At 34.2% G+C, this 20,641-nt stretch overlaps 2 protein-coding genes across 2 annotated transcripts in view; one reads left to right on the forward strand and one right to left on the reverse strand.

The window, feature by feature from the left end:
- The window catches only part of YME1L1 (YME1 like 1 ATPase), a 32,256-nt gene that overhangs the window by 10,613 nt on the left and 1,002 nt on the right, over positions 1-20,641 (forward strand). Inside the window, exons 4-18 of the mRNA XM_061181626.1 lie at positions 469-567; positions 4,490-4,599; positions 5,950-6,100; positions 6,508-6,591; positions 7,803-7,885; positions 10,009-10,099; positions 10,835-10,987; positions 13,716-13,848; positions 14,559-14,621; positions 15,748-15,860; positions 16,725-16,880; positions 17,886-18,037; positions 18,681-18,807; positions 18,901-18,974; positions 19,608-19,694. Coding sequence (XP_061037609.1) covers positions 469-567; positions 4,490-4,599; positions 5,950-6,100; positions 6,508-6,591; positions 7,803-7,885; positions 10,009-10,099; positions 10,835-10,987; positions 13,716-13,848; positions 14,559-14,621; positions 15,748-15,860; positions 16,725-16,880; positions 17,886-18,037; positions 18,681-18,807; positions 18,901-18,974; positions 19,608-19,694 — 1,676 coding nt within the window. The remainder of the gene's footprint in view (positions 1-468; positions 568-4,489; positions 4,600-5,949; positions 6,101-6,507; positions 6,592-7,802; positions 7,886-10,008; positions 10,100-10,834; positions 10,988-13,715; positions 13,849-14,558; positions 14,622-15,747; positions 15,861-16,724; positions 16,881-17,885; positions 18,038-18,680; positions 18,808-18,900; positions 18,975-19,607; positions 19,695-20,641) is intronic.
- LOC133084846 (synaptophysin-like protein 1) lies at positions 12,609-13,380 on the reverse strand. Its single transcript, XM_061181625.1, is given in 2 exon segments — positions 12,609-12,990; positions 12,992-13,380. Coding segments are annotated over 2 exon segments (717 nt in total). The 5' UTR covers positions 13,327-13,380.

The following is a 20,641-nucleotide window of genomic DNA, read 5'->3' on the forward strand; positions in this document are numbered from 1 at the left end:
TAGTGATAATTTAATTGATACCACTTATTAATACACCTCTGGTTTCCAGTGTTTCATTACGTTGTTGATTAGAGGTTTTTTGTTGTTTTTTTTTGATTAGAGTTTTGAAATTGTCTCTAGGAAATAGCAATTTTTTGTTTCTCCGTGCTCTTAGCTAAATGTAACTTTAGCTAGACATATATATTTTTACCTCTTGGTTTGAATTTAATTTCATTGGCAGCTATATTTGTATATCATATAAAAAAGATAATCCAATGGACAAGTGATAGACAGTAATGTGATGAAGAAATGTGATTAAATTTGCAATGCTTTTAGATGAAAATATCAAAAAGCAGAGTCATATATGGACAAATGAAAGGCAAAACTCATTTTGGTTTTTCTAATATTCGGTAAAATTATTTGTTGTATTTCATGACTTTTTTGTCTGTTTGACAGTTAGAAAATTTACTTTTTACAATTTCCCTCCAGGTTGCTTAGATATATTTAGTACTTTACGTTCCTCTTGCTTGTACAGACAACATTCAAGAACTCTTAAAAGAATTTGTTCAGATCTTCAGTACTGGCCAGGTATGAAGCAACAGTCGTATTTATTTTGAAAAAAATAATAGATTTATTTAATCTATTCAGATTTGTCTTTCTTAATGATATTAATGATTAGAAACATTCATTTGTAGCTCACAGTAGAACTTGGAGAATATTTGGAATCAACTAGTTTGGGTGTATCTGTGTAATTTTTAACCTGGGAAATATAACTAGATTTTGAATGTGAGTGATAAGTGCCACAGTAAAGGAAACTCTAGGGAGCTCACCTATACCTGCTCCAAAACAATTAAGCACATTTGTTTACTTCTCTCATTTTCAAAATCCCATTGCAATGACAAAAAATGAGAAAAATTCAGGGCAGCAGCAGAGGGGTTTTGTAAATGGACCAGAAATTTGATGACTTTCTGGAACTTGTAAAGTAGATGAAACCCCATTGATATCAAAATCCAATATGTATTCATTCATATTTATTTAATATCAGGCACTACTGATAGGTGTTAGGCGAGAGTGATAGTTATGTAACTGAAAAAGACATATGTTATCAACCCTCATGACGCTTATAGTAGAGTGACATGAAAGAGGTGTGTAATGCTAATTCCAGTAGAACTTAGGAAAAATCCCCAAGTTCTCAGTCAATAATAGTGAGCTCTGGGGTAGATGATTTAGTGAAACAGTTGAAAGATTGCGAAAAGTGGGCCAATCACAGAACAGATCTGGCTTGCAACTTTTAGACAAAAGAACACATTTGTAGTAAGGTGTCTGTGTGTGTATGTTGAAAGGGGACTTCTGGTTTGAGGGTTGATGCCAAAGGGAGAAACAAGATAGTAACCCAGGTTACTCTGGACTTGAATCATACACTAAAGGTACCCGCTCATTTACCATAAGTCCATGTTTTGTAGTCTAAATATATTTACCACTTTGATAGTTTTGAGGACACCTGTCTGCAGTCAGTACTGATCACTGTATTCTTCTTTACAAATACAAATGGTTTGCAAGAATCTCCACATGTTTGAGGAAAATTTATAGCATGAAGGAGAGGCACCAGGTTGGGCAAATAAATCTCTTTTGTAGTTCTTTGAAGAAATGGTTGATGTAGAAGACAGAAGAATACTTAAGAAGGATGATACACTCATTTTTAAATATTCAAGGAAGAAAAAAACTGAGCATGTATTAGGGTATAAAAAAATCTTAATAAATTTTCGAAAAGTTATAACTCAAAGGTCAGATTCTCTGATCATATGATAAAACTGAAGTCAAATAATAGAAAAGATACCTAAAAAAAATTCCTAAATATGTGGAAATTTTTAAAGATACTTTTCTAAGTGTCTTGTGGGTGAAGGGAATAGAAAACAAATTACAGACAGTTATTCCTGAACCACAGTGAAAATCTGCACATCTAAATCTTTGGGTTGAGGACAAACTGAAGCTGAAGGCATTGTATGAATTTTAGGAAATAAGGAAGATGGGAAATAAATTGATTAAATATTTATTTTTAGAATTCTTTAAAAGAACGTGAGAAATTAATATGGATAAGACACATTAAATTAAGTGAATATAATGGCAAGAAATGGTTTTACTTAATTAAATCAAGAATAAATTTAATTTGAAAAAATGGAACAAACAGTCTGATTAAGAAATGATGAGAAAATACAGTGTTAGAAGTGAAAAGTGGGAACTGTCACAGATAATGAAGATTTTTAAATTATAATGTATATAATTTTATATTGTAAATAAAAATATGTTGAAACAGATAATTATTTGAGTTATAAATTATTAGCAAAATTGACCCAGGAAGAGAGAAGACAATAACTATAAAATTTGAAAGATAATATCTTTCGAATATAATCTCTTTGCCCCAAAGGCACTAGGCTCAGATGGTTTTATGGCTGTATTCTGTTTTCCAAGGTCAGGAGTCTTCCTGTTATTTAAAACTTTTTTAATAAAGAAAAAGATAGACTAGGCTTCCCTGTTTATTCCATGAGATTACTGATACTAAAATATTAGTACAAAAAAGAATACAATAGATTAATTTCACTTAATATAGATATAAAAGTCCTAAGTAAAGTCTAAAAAAGCAAATATAGAAATATCCTAAAAAATATGATTAAGGAATACAAGAATGATTTAACATTAGGAAGTATGTTAATTTATCATGTTAATTGATTAGACAAGAAAAGGATTATTATTTGTGTATGATAAAAAGGCATGTGATATATCCTAATTATTATGCTTCCTAAAAACTTGTAGAATAGATACTTTTAAAATTTCTGAAGTGTATCTGTTAGGTTCTCATTAATATGAGAAACAGGATGTCTAGTATCCTGTTTTTGTTCAGTAATTTGGAGATCCTGAAATATCTGATTAAAAAGAAAAAGGAAGTTTTATATAAGTTAAAAGGGGCAAAATTATAATTAGGTGATACGATTGTTTACCAGAAAATTCAATAAAATCAACTGAAAGGCTGCTCTGGTGCCATAGAAGATAAATGCATAAAAATCAATAGCTTTCTTATATCCTAGCAATAGGTTTTATTTACAGTTCGTTCAAAATCCATTAAATCTTGTATCCTGACAAGAAATATGCAACATGATATATATATACACACACAGATGTATATATGTATGCATATGAAACCTGACTGAAGGAAATAAAAGAAGAGCTGCGTAAAATAAAGTGAGAGAGTACTGTAGTCCTTTTCAGAAGAACTTATTGTTCTAACATTATCTGTTTGCACCCAGATTTTCAGTGCAGCTCCAATCAAAACTCGAAACGTTGGTTAGGAAAATAAAGAAGTTGATTTTAAACTTGGGCATAAAAAGGGAATCAGATTATTTTCTTACACCTTTAAAAAGTTCCAAAGAACTGAAAACAAGTAGAAGTATTAGATGAAGTCAGTAAACTGCCTTTAAAATCTTAGTGTGAGGATGAGACTCTTTAATCAAAGCACAGTGAAGAAAACACTAAAGATTAAAAGACATGGCTTCATTAACCTTACAGATTACTGTATCACTTAATTAAAAGACAAAGACATTAAAATAAATGTTTGAAATATACATGACTAAAAGTATATATAACATCCATATTCTGCAAATGAAAATGGAAAAATATGAAAGGTCATGAGTGCTCAATTCACTAAAGAAATAAAAATAATCAATAAAAATTAAAAATGTTTTCAAAAATTTTCCTCACTTCTAATCTGAAATGCAAATTGAAACAAAATGTTACTTTCTGCCCATCAGATTTTGTACAAATTAAAAAGATTTTTATTTATATTCAGTGCTGCAAAGGATATGGAGGAAAGGACACTCATATTCATTGGCGGGTGTATAAATTCTTGACAACATCCTTTTGGAGGACAGTTACTTAGTGTTAAACAATTCAAGTTTCACAGTGTCACTTTTAGGAATGTAGTCTGTGTGTGGTGAAAGATAACATGTACAAGATTTTTAACTGCAGCATTATTTTTAGCAATAAAAACTAGGAAACAGCTAATGCCCATAGTAGGGAAGTAGTTGAGTAAATTGCCATACCCTGATAAATTGGAAAACTGTAAACAGCCATTAAACTGAATGCACTGTCTGACCTGTTCTGAAAAATGTCCATGATAAATTGTTAAGGGAAAGAAGACAATTGCAAAAAGTTATGTACTATTTTTATAGAAAGAGCATGTTTTAATACATAGAAGTACAGTCATGGAATTGTTCAGTTGGTTACTTCTGGAACACTTCAGCACACTTGTAATTAAAGTCATTAAAACGGGTTGAATCTGTAAATCACCTTTACTTTTTCTTGGTAATTTTAAAATGTAAAAACAATAACAAAGAACTGTGTTAAAAAAATAAGATAATAACTAGGATGTACGGGAATAGTGTCAGAGTTTTGATTCTTACGCACTTTCCTTGTAAAAATTCAAAATGAGAAGTAAATGTGATACTGTTTGATTCAGTTTTCGTACAGTCTCGGGGTTTTAAAACTTTAAAATCAAGGACACGACGTCTACAGTCCACTTCTGAAAGATTAGCAGAAACACAACATACAGCACCATCATTCGTGAAGGTAATTAGACCTTTTATGCTGTTGTTTGAAAAAGCAGTAATTTTCAAGTTATTAAAAAGAACCTTCAATATCTGATTTCTATTGCTGACTAATAGATTTTCTTCCATCTTTCCACTTAGGATACAGGATTAATATCCTGTGTAATCAATATAGCTAGAACTTGTCTGGGTGCCAAGCTTATCTTTCCATTAGCCTATTAGACATCTTCCTCTGTTGTTTTTTTTTCCCCTATCAATCTACACCTGCTTATGTATTCTTGGATAAGTAGCGTCCACCCAAGCTAGAAACCTGCTGGACAGCTATGATCTGTCCATCTTCTCTCACCTCCCACATCCATTAATCACTAAAATCCTGTTGATCCAGCCTCTTAAGTATTTATTTCTTAAATCTGTCTTCATCCCCAGTTCTACTGCATAGATAGACCATAGTTATTTCTTGCCTAGATTCCTCTCATAAACACTCATTTAGTCTCCTTGCCTTTAGTTTTGCTACCTTTAGCCCAGCCTCCAGACTGCCGTCCACCAGACTGTCTAAAATGTATCAGTGTAATGGTTGTATTCCTCTGCTTTATTGTCAGACTTCTGCCATGGTACATATGGCATTTCATCATTTGGCATTCTGCCTACCATTTTTGTGTTCTCATCTTTCAGTGTGCCCCCTCCTCTCCCCCTACCCTCTTCCTCTCTTGGTTTTTTAAAATCCTGTCAAACAAGATTGTTTATAGCTCTTGAGCACTAAAGGCTGCTGTTCCATGGCTCTGTCAAATTATTCATGCTCTGTGTTCCCGTGGTTTAGCTATGCCATTCTCTGTAAGGCCTTTACTGACTTCTTAGGTAGCATTTGTTTTACCACCATATCTAGTACCTCTAACATAGTATCAAAATGATTTCAAAAACTTAGTTATTTGTGTATCTCTGCCCAATAGACTGAAAACATTCAGATGATTGGTTATTTATCTTTACATCTTCAGAACTTATACAGGACCAAGTATATGAAAGGTGCTCAGTAAACATTTAATAAATGAATGAGGTTTTTCCTCCAGCAGAAATAAAGGAATGTGACCTATTCTAAGCCATTAGAACCCTAAGTCAACATGTGACCTGTTAACTGTTTTCAGTATAGTTAGTGGTCTTATGTAGAGAGTTTCTCTATATTAATTGATGCAAGTATAGGGTCCAGTGTTAGTTTCCTAGCCGTTGATTATTTATTGTTGAGTCTTAATTCTTCACATTGACAATAAAAATTTTTAATTCTAGAATTTTAATGAATTTTTTTGTGAGTGGTTGTTATATTTTGGGGGAGAATTATCTGTATAGTCAGCTGATACTGATGTGTTGTTTGCGTATTTAGGGGTTTCTTTTGCGGGACAGAGGATCAGACATTGAGAGTTTGGACAAACTCATGAAAACCAAAAACATACCTGAAGCTCACCAAGATGCATTTAAAACTGGTTTTGCAGAGGGTTTTCTGAAAGCTCAAGCACTGACACAAAAAACCAATGGTGAGTTGATTTGGCAGCATCCATATTTAGGGAAGAATATCCGAAAGAAAGTTATAGTCCTGCCTTTAAGTGATTATAATAACTTTTCTAACAACTTTCCAACATTTTATTGGTTATATTTCGTTATATTTGTATCTTAAGCTGTGGTGTAGAAGTGGGAATATCTGCTTGCACTTTTCACTTTCTGAAGTGAGAAGCCAAAGTCAGCGATAGAAGCATGAGTGGCTTCATGGAGTTTTTGGTAACAGGTGCTGAAAGGCAATCATGGAGATTATGTAAAACATGCCAGGCTCCAAAATTGCATGTGGTGAAATGTGATTACCATCAGTAACCTAATATTTGCATTTCATTGAGCTGTCATTTCTCATTGATATAATTTGATTTAAGGCTTTTTCTTTTTTCTCCAGATTCTCTAAGAAGAACTCGCCTGATTGTCTTTATCCTGCTGGTAGTTGGCATTTATGGACTCTTAAAAAACCCATTTTTATCTGGTAGAGGCTCTTTATATTTATCTGACTTTTTTTTTTTGTCTTTTATATACTCATTTCTTTTTCATAGTTAGTCTATCTAAGACTTAGAGATAAGAAAACATTAATGTTTATAGTTCCAGGGTCTAGGTCTTTCATTCCTAAGTCAAGACTTCTCAGATTGGGTCACTTTAAGATTGTTTTTTGCATTTAAATTAAAGTTCCAAGGATTATGTTAGAGTTGTTTTTTGCATTGAAATTGAAGTTCCAAGGATTATGTTACAGTGGAAATGTTAGATCTACTTCTGGTAGTGGTTAGTTCCCCAGATTTTTAGAAAATGATACCTATCCAATAATAAAATTTTAAAAACATGTAGAAGAATTTTATAATAGCAATACAAAGTGTAATAGTCGTCTATTTCAAAGACAATAATAAATTGAATTTCGTAAAAATTAACTTATATGGAAAATTACTTTAAATAGAGTCCCAGATTTTCTCAGTTTGCAAGTCTAAAATGAAGTAATAATGTCAGGTTTAAGCGGTTCCAATTGCTTTTTCAACTATCATTCAGCTTTTACCCCGTGTTTTCTCCTTTCTTTATGATGGATTACCTTGAGAGAAAAAAACTGATTTACAATTAAGAACACTGGTTGACCTGTATAAGGAATCATTCGCAGAACTTGCATGTAGCCCCAGTTATTTTAAAAGTTGTTAGTGGCATCAAACCTGAGATGAGGTTTTAACATCTAGGAATAGCCTTTTTATATCTAGATCTGCCTTCTCTTGTCTCCTTTTTTTCAAAAAAAAAAACCAATATAGGGATGATAGGTGATACCAGCAGGGTGGTGGAGGGGTGGGATGAGCTCTGATGATTATTCCTTTGTGTTTCTTAATTATGTACAATGGAGTTTGAGAACCATTGGTTTAAATTTTTATTATTCGATATAAGAAGAGGAAAATTCTTAGTTTTAATTGGAAAGGCAAAGATGTCATTTTATTATGAATCATTTATTTCTTGAACACCATCTCAAAATCCAGAAGACCTAGTATCTACTCCTCACACTCTATGTGAACTTAGATATTTAATTTTTCTGGGCTTTCTTGCATGTGAAAAATAAGGTAGTTAGAATTTTATGAATCTATCAAATATGTAAACATTATTTTCCTGAAAAATAAGGTAGTTGGAATTTTATGAATCTATCAAATATGTAAACATTTGTTTTTGTCCCTTTAGTCCGCTTCCGGACAACAACGGGGCTTGATTCTGCCGTAGATCCTGTGCAGATGAAAAATGTTACCTTTGAACATGTTAAAGGAGTAAGTTAAAAAGTTTACCTTGATCTCCTCAAACATGATCTTAATTGTATTTTATTATTCTAAAGGTTGAAATAATAGAAAATATATATATTGGTCTCTGCCCCATGTTCCTGGCACAGAGGTCCTAAAACCCTTGTAATTTCCGAAGTGCTAAGAGCACCAGGAGCATCTTTTGTTTTACTGTTTGGTCTTTGACCCTGGTTCCTGACACAGGGCTTCTGAGTCCCTTAGAATTTCCTGGGTGATAGCAGTGTCCTTTGTTTGTTTTTTTTTTCCCCCTTGGCCCCACTGCACGCAGCTTGCCGGATCTTAGTGTCCCAACCAGGGATTGAACCCAGGCCCACAGCAGTGAAAACTTGGAGTCCTAACCACTGGACCACCAGGGAATTCCTGCAGTGTCTTTTGTTCTAATGAGGTGGCTCTGGGTGGGTGCCTGGAAGGGGGCCGGTCACCAGAAAGATCAAGCCATGATTAGGATCTTAGAACTTTCACCTCCACTGTATTCTCCAGAGAGGGGAGAGGGGCTGGGAAGGGAGTTAATAATTGATCATGCCTATGTGAGGAAACGCCCATAAAAATCCCAACAGGTCCGGGTTCAGGGAGCTTTCAGTTGGTGAACACGTGGAGTCGTGAGGAGAGTAGCGTTTTCAGAGAGGATGTGGAGGGGCCTGTGCCTCTTCCTGTGTCCCTTGCCCTACCTGTCTCTTCCTTTTGGCTGTTCTGAGTTATATCCTTTCATAATAAACCAGTAGTCTAGCACCTAAACTGGTTTCCTGAGTTCTCTGAGCTGCTCTAGCAAATTAATCAAACACAAGGAGGGGTTGTGGGAACCTCCAATTTATAGCCAATTGGTAGAAGCACAGAGACAACCTAGACTTGGGATTGGCATCTGAGGTGTGTGTGTGTGGTGGTAAGTCTTGTGGGACTTTGGCCCAAAGATGTGTTTCATGTTCACCCCTTCCCAGGTACTTTCTCTTTAACACTGCCCAATGTACTTGAGCTTTCTCACTGAGAGTTATTTAAAGTTGTGTAATGTGAGGTTGCAGGTTGGCTGCAAATATGTTATTACGCCAGTGTAATTTAAAATAAATAAATATGTGAAAGTACACATGCAGAGGCATTTTTAATTTACATTGGTAGCCAACATTTTTAAATTGAAGTTTCACCCACAAAAAGATTTCCGGGTTGTTTGTTCATTTGTTTTTTGAAAATTGAAGTCTGGAGCGCTAGGCCTGTATTCTTTGGCAGAGCCATGTTGTGGTTGTCTTTAAAGGGACTGTTGCTTTCCAGTTCAGCACATTGCCACCACTATTGTTTTACATCTGGCCTTCTGCACTCATTGACTGATACCGTTTTGCCACTAGGAATTTGCATTTGTGACTTCTGGTTATATGCTGACTAGGAAAATGGCTCACCATTTCTGATAGACAGCTTTCTTAATCTTATATCAGAGTTTTAAAGTTGAACTAGTATTCTGATTGCCATTTTTGTTGGCCAGATTGGGCTTTATTTTTGCTAGGGATCTCAATTCTGCAATATTTTATATTTTGGAGATTAAATCTTTAAAATTTTTTTTACCACAGCCATTTATAAAACAATGTTAGTACACTATAGCTTAATTTTTCTCACTGTCCTTTGGCATTTGTCAGGAACTAAATCGTTTATAATCTAGTAGTAGTTCCTTGTAATGAAAATGATCTCATAACTAATCACAAATTAATGTTATAACTTAAACACAGACTTCCTTATCATTAATATATAGTAAGTCCACATAATTTGCCCTTGAAGCTTATAACCAGGTCCAAAAAAGTTTTGGATTTGAAACTTACTAGGTGACTCTTTATATTAAATGCCATTGACACATTTAACGAGAATTTTGAATGTAACAGTTCTTTTTAACCAAAGGAAGCAGTTAAAAAGGGTTTTTGTTGGGATATATAAGGAGACTTCATATAACTGGCATTGAGGGTCAGGAGAAAACTCTGAGTATTTCTAAAGGGGCCTTTTTGTATACTTTCACTGAAACAAAAAGCCAAGTTAATTTAATCTACAGTTAAATTTATGATATTCAAAGAGGGTATCTTGGTAATATAATAATTATTTGGTAAATTGTATCACTTTAGGTGGAGGAAGCTAAACAAGAATTACAAGAAGTTGTTGAATTCTTGAAAAATCCACAAAAATTTACTGTTCTTGGAGGTAAACTTCCGAAAGGTAAGCTATCTTCCCTTTCGCATAACTTGACAAAATACTGTAATATGTCACTAATTTAACTTTTATCAGATTTGACTGATCGAAGTTTAATTCTTAATTTCTATTTTACAAATAAGTGCTCATTCTGACCATACTGTTCTGTAATCTTTTTTTTTTTTTTTTTTGGTAATTTAAAATTTTGTTATAATTTCAAACTTTAAGTAAATTACAACAATAAATAGTACAAAGAACTCCCTCGATACTTTTAACTCATGAGACTCAAAATTTTTTTAACATTTTGTTCTATTTGCTCATTCCTTTCTTTACATAACATGTATTTTTTAAACCATTTGCAAGTAAATTATAGATGTCATGCTCCTTTGCCCCTAAATACCTCATTGTGTATTTCCTAAGAATTACGGATATTCTCTTTACACCACTTCAGTACAGTTATTAAAATCAGGAAATTTAACATAGATCCAAAACTATTATCTAATTCAAAGTCATATTCAAATTTCAGCATTTGTCCCAATATGTAAACAGTATTTAAATGATACAGGAGAATTAGTTAAGGAGCAGATCCTGAAGTGAATCATTAGTAGAGACAAATACATTTTGGCTATGTTTCGAAATATTGGTCATTGATGTGCCTTCAACTGCAAAGCTATATAAATTAATAATTATTTGTTATAAGTTCATGTCAGGCTTTGTTTCTGATTTTTAATTTGAACCATTCTTGTTTATTTTTTCTTTTAGGAATTCTTTTAGTTGGACCACCAGGGACGGGAAAGACACTTCTTGCCCGAGCTGTGGCCGGAGAAGCTGATGTTCCTTTTTATTATGCTTCTGGATCAGAATTTGATGAGATGTTTGTGGGTGTGGGAGCCAGCCGTATAAGAAATCTTTTTAGTAGGTTTTAATGTATCTTTCATACAGTACTAATTTCTCTTAACTTTAGGGGAAGAGGGTTTCTTACCCTTTCTTTGCTACCTGTTTCTGATTGATATAGTTGGCTGAAGTAGCCATTGTAGGGTTCTGGTTTCAGATAACTTAGTGTGTGAGCTAAAATAGAACTGTACTTTTTTTCCCCAATTAGTCGGAAGAGCTAGTGGAAGTGCTAGATTGCTGGGTGAGGCTGGGGGCTACTGAAAAGCTGGGTTTTTGTTTGTTTTGTTTTGGGGGTTTTTGGGGTGTGTTTTGTTTTCACCTTATTTATCAATTCTTTTCTTTTTCTTTTAACTTCTTTATTAAGCTGGTTGCATAAAAGATATACATTCTCATATTGACAATTCTTGTCATGAACAAAAGAAACAAAAATAAGGCAATAGTAAGATGTGCTTCACATACAAACAATCATGCGGTAGTAGGAAATCTGGCCCTGTACAACAAAAATATTAGGTAGCAAAATGTGAATAAGCCCTGTATTCAGAAGATACCCAAATGTGTGAGCAAAGACAGCACACCCATAATAGAACCCACTTAGGTTCCTTGTTTATTACGCATAATTCCTTAATTATCCATTTGTGAAATAAGAATAAACGTTAAGAAACATGAGATCCAAATTGCATTCATTTTCACAATATCAATACTAAACTCAAAATAGCAACTTCATTGAATATAAATGTTAAATGTTTCAAAAGTAAAAGGCAATCTTAATTTTTTGTAACCCTATGAATAGAGTCTGCAAAAAAAGGTAGATTATTTTACTGTACTTACAAGGAGACTAGGCCTCAGCCTGCACTGAAGGAGTATGAGCAACACAGGACAGCAAACAAATATCATTAGGAGTAATGCCCGTACATATCAAAATATCTCCGTGAACCACGTTCTACTTATATAGCCAATCTATTAAATAACCAGCATAATGGAAGCTTACACCTCATGCGAGAGAATTACTAAATTAACTATACATCTATTAGAAATTTCTAAACCCCACTCCCAAAACAATTTTAGTACACCTATCAAGTACTGTAGGTCATTTAGAAAAACAGAAATAAAACATACACACAGCCTTTGTATTAAAAATTTTCATAATCTGTAAACAATGTTCAGATATAAACTGTGAACTAAATGTTTTTTCTAAATATGATTTATGTAATCAAGACTTTCTTAAACGAAGACAGGTCTTAGGAATATGATCTGTACAAACTTACAGTAGTGTATATTCCAATAGAGATTTTCTTCCTATTATGATATAACAATATAACTCTTTTCTGAGTGAAGATATATGTTAAGGCTTAAGGTGTAAACACTTTGGAAGGCAAACAACTTAGTGAAGAAATTTAAAAATGTGTATCATCTCATAATAGGCCCCAGAATTTTCAAATTCACATGTGAGAATACATTTACATCTTAAATTTCTAGGAAAGGCACAAGCTTTACGTAAAAAAGCAGCAAAATTTTAAACCCACCAATTTATTGAAAAAGCCGTTACTTTTATTAGAAACAAAAAATGCTTCTCAAGATGTTGGCAGCAAGTCATAGTATAGACATCTGTTTCAAACAGTGTACTTCTCTCTTCAATTATAAATTATATTCCAGTTGGAGGAGGAATACCTCCTTGGCTATGGGAAGTAGAAGTATTTGAGGGACTGTGTAAGCTGGTCTCCTTGTACACAAACCATGCATTTCCTCCCCAGAGTATCATATTCAGAAAGCCAAAGATCACAGATGCATTTAGGGATCCCATACTAGTCACAGAGCCAAAATGACATATCACTCCTTGTTGATTACAAGGCAGAAGTTCCTGGACAATATTGCGACCAGTAGCTGTTTTAATATCTGTAAGAGCTTTAGCCCAGGCTGAAGTGCTCACCAACCACAAAAAAGTGGCAACAAGAGTAACAACGAAGTCAACCATGGGAAGTTTTCGACTATCACGATACAGGTTCGTGTAACCAACATAGAGCAGCGATGCAGTACAGGAAGACAAAGACTGCAAAAGTAACATAGAATTGTGCAGAAGAAGAGTAATCTCCGATAAGGACATGATTTTTCCAATCTACATCACACATATTTACACCTTGAGGTGCCTGAAATGATGCTTCATTCAACCTGAATGGATAACCAAAAGTAGCTGTAATCGTTTTATTGTCAGAAACTTTAGGATGACAAGCCACTTGAATTTCTGTTTTGCCCTTAAAACCTCCACAGGTGGCAAAAGCAAAGATAGAAGCAATCCACTCGAGGACCTTGCTGAAGCCGAGCGGCTCCTTGAGCGGGTTGAGGTTGAGCTGGAAGGAGGACATCCTCTGAGGGAAGGAGGGAAAGAGAGTCAGGACGATGGGGTGGAGGAGGAGGGGGACAGATGAGACAGAGCTGCCCGGCCACGAGAAAGGGCAAGCGGGGCGGGCCTATCAATTCTTTAGTATGTATTTAAAAAGTATTTGCCTCAAATCTGATTGTATATGGTTTGTACAACTAGGAGGAATGAATACTCAATGGTATAATTTTTTTTTTTCTTCTGAGGCTACTGTTCTTAAATCAGTTAAGAAGGACCTCCTTTTATGTATTTTCTCCCTACTGAATGTCTTTTTTTGGCTTTTTAACTATCTTACAAGTTGTTAAATATTTATGCAATTTTATTTTAAAAGTGTTGATTTTATTAAACTTATTTGAATCTTTTCTGTCTTCTTAGGGGAAGCAAAAGCAAATGCCCCGTGTGTTATATTTATTGATGAATTAGATTCTGTTGGTGGGAAGCGAATTGAATCTCCAATGCATCCATATTCACGGCAGACCATAAATCAACTTCTTGCTGAAATGGATGGGTAATTGAATCTTCCTCTGTCTTTAGAATTTGGTGATATATTTGGTACATACCAGAGATAGGAAAAATTTTATGTTTATAGGCAACAGAGTAGTCCCTCGTGCAAGAAGTAAAGACAAGCTATTTTGACTATTGTATTGTTTTTACTAATGGGATCATTGATAATTGTTATATCAACTTCTCTTAAATTAAAAAATAGATTTTTCATTTACTGTAGTATGACAGGAAAGCAGTGATTCCAGCTGAAAGTAGTAGTCTCTTTGGAGATGTAAAGGGAGAATACCCTTATCCCTGCACTGTTTGTGACTAGCTTTGAGTGTTGCTGTAGATCAAAAAAATGTTTCTTAAAGTCATATAAGACATTCTGGAAGTCTAGGAGCAAATAATTTGAATTGGTAAACTTGAAAATAATTTTTCAAAAATTAGTCAGGGACTCAAGTTTTTTGTGTCAGGTCATCTCTTCCTAACTAGAAAAATTATTATGAAGGTGTGTAACCACAGATGATTTGGTGATTTATTATTAACAGTTTTATTGAAGTGCACTGGCATTTTAAAAAACAATTAGAGATGCCTTATCATTTTGGGCATTAAAAAGATCAATCCCTTTTCTTTGCTGTTAGTAAGATTAATGATAAACAGTTTTGCATAGAACATTTCTACGTGTGTGCTGTTTTAATTTTCAATGAAAAGGTACTTTTTTTTTTTAAATAGTTTTAAACCCAACGAAGGAGTTATCATCATAGGAGCCACAAACTTCCCAGAGGCATTAGATAAGTAAGTATTAAAATTTTTGTGATATATTCTAGAATAGTGATGAACTTTAAAAACATTGTGCTAAGTGAAGGAAACCCATCACAAAACATCACATATTATATGATTGCTTTTATATGAAATGTCTAGAATAAGCAGATCCATAGCAACAGAAAGTAATTTAGTGGTTGCCAGAGGTTGGGGAAAATGGGGAATAACTGCCAGTAGATTTGGGGTTTCTTTCAGCCGGAGGAGGGGGGAGGGGGTAAAAATTCTCTAAAATTAGATTGTGGTGATGGTTGGGCAACTCTGAATATATTAAAAACCACTGGGTTACACTACCAAATGTAAGATAGATAGCTAGTGGGAAGCAGCTGCAAAGCACAGGGAGATCAGCTCGCTGCTTTGTGACCACCTAGAGGGGTGGGATAGGGAGGGTGGGAGGGAGGCGCAAGAGGGAGGGGATTTGGGGATATATGTATACATATAGCTGATTCAGTTTGTTATACAGCAGAAACTAACACAACATTGTAAAGCAAATTATACCCCAATAACGATGTTAAAAAAAAAACAAAACACTGGGTTATCGACTTCAAATTCTATGATATGAAAATTGTATCTCAGTAAAGCTGCTAAAAGAATCTTCTCACAACTTAAACATCACAAAGCTTTTGGGTGGGGGGTGGAGAGGATTTTTAGAATATAATTTACTATAGTTTAAAATTTTTTTTGGTTTTATTATATAGAAGTTATTCATACTTTCATTTGATCTAATAGTTAGTTCTTGCCTAAGACTCTAGTTTAACATTTTGTACTTAATAGCAGTAAGATGGATGTGTAGCTCTCATAATAGATTGCTGTAGAATTATTTGTTCCTTGACTGGCTGACTTGCATGTCTTTGTCTCTGAAGGGTTGTATGCTATCTAGATGCACACATTTATCTATATGAACCTTTGTTCTGCCTTCCGGTTATTGAAACTGTTATTTGAGCCACGTTTTATAAGGAACTAATCTGAATATTTATGTTCAAAATAAATATTGGTTGCCATTGTCTTTCCATCTTCTCTTTAGGATGTCAGTCCTGTTTAACTTGACCTTCAGCACAGTCAGCTTATTAATTTATATTTTCTTTTTGTATTCTCCCTTTAGCGCCTTAATACGTCCTGGTCGTTTTGACATGCAGGTTACAGTTCCAAGGCCAGATGTAAAAGGTCGAACAGAAATCTTGAAGTGGTATCTCAATAAAATAAAGTTTGATCAGTGTAAGTCTAATTCGATGATACAGACATTATCTCCATAAAATGGTAATATATCAATCCACCCTGTTTGTGGTCCTTACTCAGGATGTCTTAAAAGACAAATTCCTTTAAATGTCTGTTTTTCTCTCCTCTTGTTTGTCCATAAAGTCCATTTCTCAATTATTGTGTATCCAGAGATTCTGTCATTTTGAATCCCGATTCTAAAGAAAGTTTTGTTTTGAGTACTGATATAGATAATACTTGATGAATCTATGTATAAATGTTTCTTTAGATGAATGTAAAATATAAAATAATATAAAAAGCACCTGTATATTATGAGCATAGTACCTCATGATATAGTCACTTTGGGGCCAAAAGAGGGGAAGCAAACTATAGAACAAAACACATGGAAATATTATGGAACCACCTGAGTAATAAAAGCAGCTATTAAAGCTGCAGTATTTTCAAAGATAACTGAATCAATTCATAAAACCAAATATGTTTCCGATAATAAGGGGGGCTTTTATGTCCAAAGTTATTTCAAGATGAAATTCTGAAAACAAAATGTTGTCTATGAATGTGCTTTTTCAGTTTGTGGTTAGGCCATGATTAAAGGTTTGTAAATCGTTATCTGGCAACTCTACCTTTCTTTGTTTATCACAAACTTATTTAAATATAAGAACTTTTGTGATTTGTCCCAATGACAATTTTAATGGTGTGTTTAATAGCAGTTTTGGCTTTTTCCCCTTAGAATTTAGTGAAGTAAGCTTTTGTAAAATTACGGTTCATGATGGCTATTTTCTTTTTTCTTTTGCAATGTGAGTTCTTTATGAAGAGCCTTTTATTAGCTCTTCTGAAATTTTAATATTGTGTCCTGTCTGCATATAGCTGTTGATCCAGAAATCATAGCTCGAGGTACTGTTGGATTTTCTGGAGCAGAGTTGGAGAATCTTGTGAACCAAGCTGCTTTAAAGGCAGCTGTTGATGGAAAAGAAATGGTTACTATGAAGGAACTAGAGTTTTCCAAAGATAAAATCCTAATGGGTAGGTTTTCTTTTTTTCTTCTTTTTTTTTCCCTATCTTATACTGTTCATTATGTTAGAGAAAAAATTCTTTGTTTTTTAAATTGCCACTTGGTAATTTTTGGTTTGGTGGTAATTCACTCTTTTTTTTTTAATTTTTATTTATTTATTTATTGGCTGCATTGGGTCTTCGTTGCTGCATGCGGGCTTTCTCTAGTTGCAGCGAGCGGGGGCTACTCTTCATTGCGGTGCATGGGCTTCTCATTGCGGTGGCTTCTCTTCTTGTGGAACATGGGCTCTAGGTGCGTGGGCTTCAGTAGTTGTGGCTCGCAGGCTCTAGAACTCAGGCTTAGTAGTTGTGGCGCACGGGCTTAGTTGCTCCGCGGCATGTGGAGTCTTCCTGGACCAGAGCTCGAAACCGTGTCCCCTGCATTGGCAGGCGGATTCTTAACCACTGCGCCACCAGGGTAGTCCGAGAAAAAACTCTTAATTTTGAGAGAAAGTTTATAAAAAAGAAAGGTATAGAAACATGCAAATATATACTCAAACAGAGCAACACAGTTTGGCCTCTTACAGAACAAATATATTATAACTTACATTACACTCTTTGGGGGGCATGAGTGCCCATGTCTTTCCTCTTGTCTGATATTGCTGATAAAAGAATAGTTAATTTTACTGTTTTTCAGTATTTAATTTTTATTTTAAATCTTGAATTGCCTTCAAAACAGGTTAGTTGTGATATTCCTGTTAAATTAGAAGTTTATTTTCTAGAAATAGAATTACGCTTTTCCTTTTGATATAAGGATTAAGATGATAGTTCTTACAGTTTGGTTTTCAGTTGACAAATTATGGTTTCATGTGTTGTAGAGTGGAGTCTACTCATTTTTTAAACTTTCACACTTTTAAAATATTTATTAATGATATTAAATCATATTACTCTAAGAATGACTTTGAGGCAAAGGAGCTTCATTCATTTAAATATACCTTCCTATTGGAGTATTTTACTTAAGTAAATTTTTATTCTTAGGGCCTGAGCGTAGAAGTGTGGAAATTGATAATAAAAACAAAACGATCACAGCGTATCATGAATCTGGTCATGCTATTATTGCATATTACACTAAAGATGCAATGCCTATCAACAAAGCTACAATCATGCCACGAGGGCCAACACTTGGACACGTGAGTATCTTTAGTTTTTCTTTTCTTTCAAATAGTACTCGCCAGGAGCTTATGTAGGAAATTGCTGATGAAAACATTTCAAAAGAAAATTCAGCTACTTCCTAGGTGTGTTGATACTTTCTTCTTTAACTTCCTCAACTGTCTTGAAATCAGACATACTTGTGAAATTTATCTGCTAATAAAGGATATCCTTAATATTTCAGATAATATATTTACATTATGAAATGTAATTCAGGAATGACAGCAAAATATAATTCTTAAATATGTAGTTGCTCTTTTCCCCTCAAAAGAAATTATGTATCATAGTGACTGGTTCAATAGTTTTTCTAAGTTTTTTCTCATTGAGTACAAGTTTCATTTTCATATCTTTCTAATTATAGACGTTTTAAACATTTTTGTGCAACGAGGGACAAACAGTTGTATTGCAGCATTAACTACTTATTATTTATAAACTGCACTTTTGCTTTCCTCATTTTATACATAGCTGGTTTGGTCATCAGTCACCATGACCATCTCTATTAAATGCCACAGAGCTTTCAGCATCGTGGTATTAAGTAAGGTCATGAGAGACAAATGATAATTCAGGTTATTAATGTGTTTCAAAACTGTGTCTGAATTTTTTCTTTGTTTTTCAATTGTCTAGGTGTCCCTGTTGCCTGAGAATGATCGATGGAACGAAACTAGAGCTCAGCTTCTTGCTCAGATGGATGTCAGTATGGGAGGAAGAGTGGCAGAGGAACTTATATTTGGAACTGATCATATTACAACAGGTTGGCTGTAAAGAAGAGCTTTGGTTCAAATTGTGTTTGTTGGTTTAAAGATTTTTTTTTAACTTGAGTTTTATGTATATTTTAAAATTTTAGGTGCTTCCAGTGATTTTGATAATGCAACCAAAATAGCAAAGCGGATGGTCACCAAATTTGGAATGAGTGAAAAGGTAATGGCTAATTTTAATCCTTCCTCATGTGTCAAATGTTGATGTGCCAAGTGTCTCTTTGTGAGAGAGGGTTCTCATTATAAATTGATAGATTTTCCCCTGTCTCATTCCAAATGGATTTAACAAAGCTTACTCTAAACTAAATGTCATTTTCTGAGAAATGTAACACACTCTTTCCATTCCAGCTGCTCAAACAGTAAGAGTTATTACTTCATGAATTAACCAAATGATAATATAAATTCTTTAGCTTTTTTTATTCATATGACATCGAAGACCTACTTGTTGAGCTTGCTTACTTTGCCCTCTCCACATACTTCACGTTCCTACATTATCACTGTGGCTCCATAAAGCAATTCCAGTACTCTGTGAATTGTGGATTTCTGGACTAGAATAGCTGCTAAGGTTTTCTAAGAAGGTACTCAGAATGATACTTAGGATTTAAAATTTTCTCTCTTGCTCACACTTTTTAGTATTATACTTTCAGAAGAATAATGAAGTTTTTTTGCCCTCAAGGGCATTTTTTCCTTGCCCCCATGATATTTATTTTCCTATGTATAGGATAGTACTTCCTCTGCTACATACATTAATGTTGGAGGTTTTTCTGTTGGATTTCTTTCTTTTCATTGATTTTAGCTTGGAGTTATGACCTACAGTGATACAGGGAAACTGAGTCCAGAAACTCAATCTGCTATTGAACAGGAAATCAGAATCCTTCTGAGGGTAATGATCTTTTTTTTTTTAATGTTTATTTATCTATTTAGTCAAAATGTGCCTAAATATTTGGGTGCTTGCAAAAAAACTAAAATTCCTCTGTTTTATAAAGTTAATAGGTACACCATTGCTGCCGTGATTAAATATGTCATAGACTGGATCTTTGACATAGACTGGAACCCCTGATCATACACTGGATCTTTATTTTATTCTGGCCATAGGCTAAGAACAATTCATATATATATATATATATATATATATATATAATTATTTTTTAAAATTAATTTATTTATTTATTTTTGGCTGTTTGGGTCTTCGTTTCTGTGCGAGGGCTTTCTCTAGTTGCGGCAAGCGGGGACCACTCTTCATCGCGGTGCGTGGGCCTCTTACTGTCGCGGCCTCTCTTGTTGCGGAGCACAGGCTCCAGACGCACAGGCTCAGTAGTTGTGGCTCACGGGCCCAGCTGCTCCGCGGCATGTGGGATCTTCCTAGACCAGGGCTCGAACCCGTGTCCCCTGCATTGGCAGGCGGATTCTTAACCACTGCACCACCAGGGAAGCCCAGAACAATTTACATTGTGATTTAAATATTCAGTTCTACTTTAGCTGATATATTTCTAATATTTTATGTATTTTCTTTAATTTCATTACTTTACTTGGACATGGTTATGTTCAAAATGTCTAGTAATTGTACTGTGTTTATATGACCTATGCTTCTTGGTGTTGGTAAATTCATTTTTACATTTTCCACCCAATTTTATAAGGACAAAAATATAATTCGCTAGTAAAATATTGGCATAAACATTGTACAGGCAAATATGACACTGCCAAAAATGAACTGTTATTACTGCCGTTATTCATAAGCTGATAAACTTAATTCAGACTCACCTTTGGAAAGAGAGTTGAAGGATTTAAGTGAAAAGTTCAAGGTCGAACAAAAATCAAATGTATGGAAGT

The sequence above is a fragment of the Eubalaena glacialis genome, chromosome 2 (assembly GCF_028564815.1).
Source record: "Eubalaena glacialis isolate mEubGla1 chromosome 2, mEubGla1.1.hap2.+ XY, whole genome shotgun sequence".
Classification (NCBI taxonomy): Eukaryota; Metazoa; Chordata; class Mammalia; order Artiodactyla; family Balaenidae; genus Eubalaena; species Eubalaena glacialis.